General features: G+C 27.9%; 1 protein-coding gene across 1 annotated transcript; it reads left to right on the top strand.

The window, feature by feature from the left end:
* The first annotated feature begins 386 nt into the window (after positions 1–386).
* Positions 387–1,823, top strand: Chro.50412 (hypothetical protein). The annotated part of the gene is made up of 1 exon (XM_660010.1): positions 387–1,823. One exon carries the CDS (start codon positions 387–389, stop codon positions 1,821–1,823), a length of 1,437 nt encoding a protein of 478 aa, XP_665102.1.
* Positions 1,824–2,017: the final 194 nt, after the last annotated feature.

The raw sequence follows: 2,017 nt of genomic DNA, 5'->3' as shown, positions 1-2,017 counted from the left end.
TAGATAAAGTACTAGAGTCAGAACTAACTAATCCAAGATTACTAGCTTGGTCTGTAATAATTAAAGATGGGCAACCAGTTTATAATAATGATATCTTAAGGGTTAGCGATAAAATAACAGCTCTTGAACAGAATTCTCTAAACTCAAATAGTTCTTCAGAGAATTCAAAACATTTTCTTTCTCCAAGAAGTAAGGAAATACGGTCTAAAAAGGAGGAAAGTGATTTTTCTAAGACTGATGGTAATTTTTTATGTAAAACAGTGAATGTAGAAAGTGGAATAAATGAAATAAATTGCAATATAGTTAAAAAAGATTTCAGTATATGGAGATGCTTATATTGGCCAGAAATTGCAATAAATCCAATATATTCTGGTGGATATGGTAAGATGAGAATAGCTTTATGCTTGAATAAGATAATAACATCATTACAAGAAAAAAATCAGAATCGTGGTTCGTTTGGAAGAGTAAATCAAGAAAAAGGAGATCATATCGAATTATTACCATATGTAAGAATTTTATATAATAAAGAACTTTTATTTCAGTCTTGTATTGTGAAAAAGAACATTTGTATAATTCTTGAGATAGAAGTCCACCATCCACTAAGCAGAATTATTATTGAAATCTACGACTTAGATGATTCAGATCCATCTTTAATCAACAGTAATGATGATATGATCGGCTATATAATAATACCGGTAGGAGCACATTCAAATAGAAAACCACTTGAGAGCAGATTAATAATAGCTTCGGATGATGATGCTAGGATATTATATATTAGAAAGTCCCAACAAAAAAAAGTTCATAATGAAAATTTAATGGCTCAGAAATTACTTAGATTTCCAATAAAAAGCTGTGAAAGGCAATTGAATAAGAATGAACCAGAACAAGATAGATTTAGCGAATTTAAGGATGAAGAAGATATGTTAGGAGATGATCCAGTAAGAAATTTTAGTAAAGAAAGTCTGGATGGGTATATTATGAATGAATTACCAAATAGTATATATTTTGAGCTGGCAAATCAGATGGTCAAAGATGCTATCGAATTTAGCCATAGTGCTGAAATAAAGTATAAATCAATTAGAATACTTCAAGAGCCTCATTGTAGCTTTGTAATTCAGGTTTTCTCAGAAATTAAATGGTCAAGACTTTCGATTATTCCACGCGAGATTATTGCTCTTTATCTTCCGGAACCTGAAGCTGGGCAAAACTTTAAATACAATAACAATAGTAAGAATTACAGCTTATACGATAAAAAAATAAATAATGATATTAATCTTGAAATTAATATAAAGTCGATAATTAACTCAATAATATTATTAAAAGAAATATATGATTCTGAATGTGTCTTTCCATACAAAGAATATATTTGGAAGCTTTTAAATTGGGAATCACAATTGCACTCTTTGTTTGCTTTAAGTATTATATGGTATTTATCGTTTAATCCAAAATATATTTTCTCGTTTGTATTTTCACTTGGACTAATAATATTATTCATAAGTTTTGACAAAAGGAATCTTGCTTTAAATTTAGAAAGTTCAGTTTCCAAAAATTTAAAAACTTTAAATTCTTTAGAACATGATGATGAATTATTAGAAGATAATGTTTTATACTCTCCAATTAAAAATAATAACCACACAAAACTTCAATCTTTAAGTCCCAATTCAATAATTATTGACAGTTATGAAGCAAAGAAGTCAGTAGAAAGTGTTGACTTTACAATTCTGGAGAATCTTCTAACATCACAAATTTTTTCACGAGAAACTATTAAATATATCAACAAATTGTCTTATATACTTGAGAAATCAGTGATATTTTATTCATGAAATGATTAAACTCCACTTTTGGAATAATTCTCTTAAAAGTTTAGTATTAACTTGCGTATATTCAGTACTTCTTCTTATATCATTAACATACTCGAATGAATTCTGCAAATATATGCAGTATTTTTTCCTGATAATAATTCTTCTTCCATCAACATATTTCCTTCCTCAAATTAAAGGAATTATGAGAATTATCA

Source organism: Cryptosporidium hominis (assembly GCF_000006425.1).
Source record: "Cryptosporidium hominis TU502 chromosome 5 CHRO015148, whole genome shotgun sequence".
Lineage (NCBI taxonomy): Eukaryota > Apicomplexa > Conoidasida > Eucoccidiorida > Cryptosporidiidae > Cryptosporidium > Cryptosporidium hominis.
The sequence above is the reverse complement of the archived record's forward strand: the minus strand, read 5'-3'. Positions and strand labels throughout refer to the sequence as shown.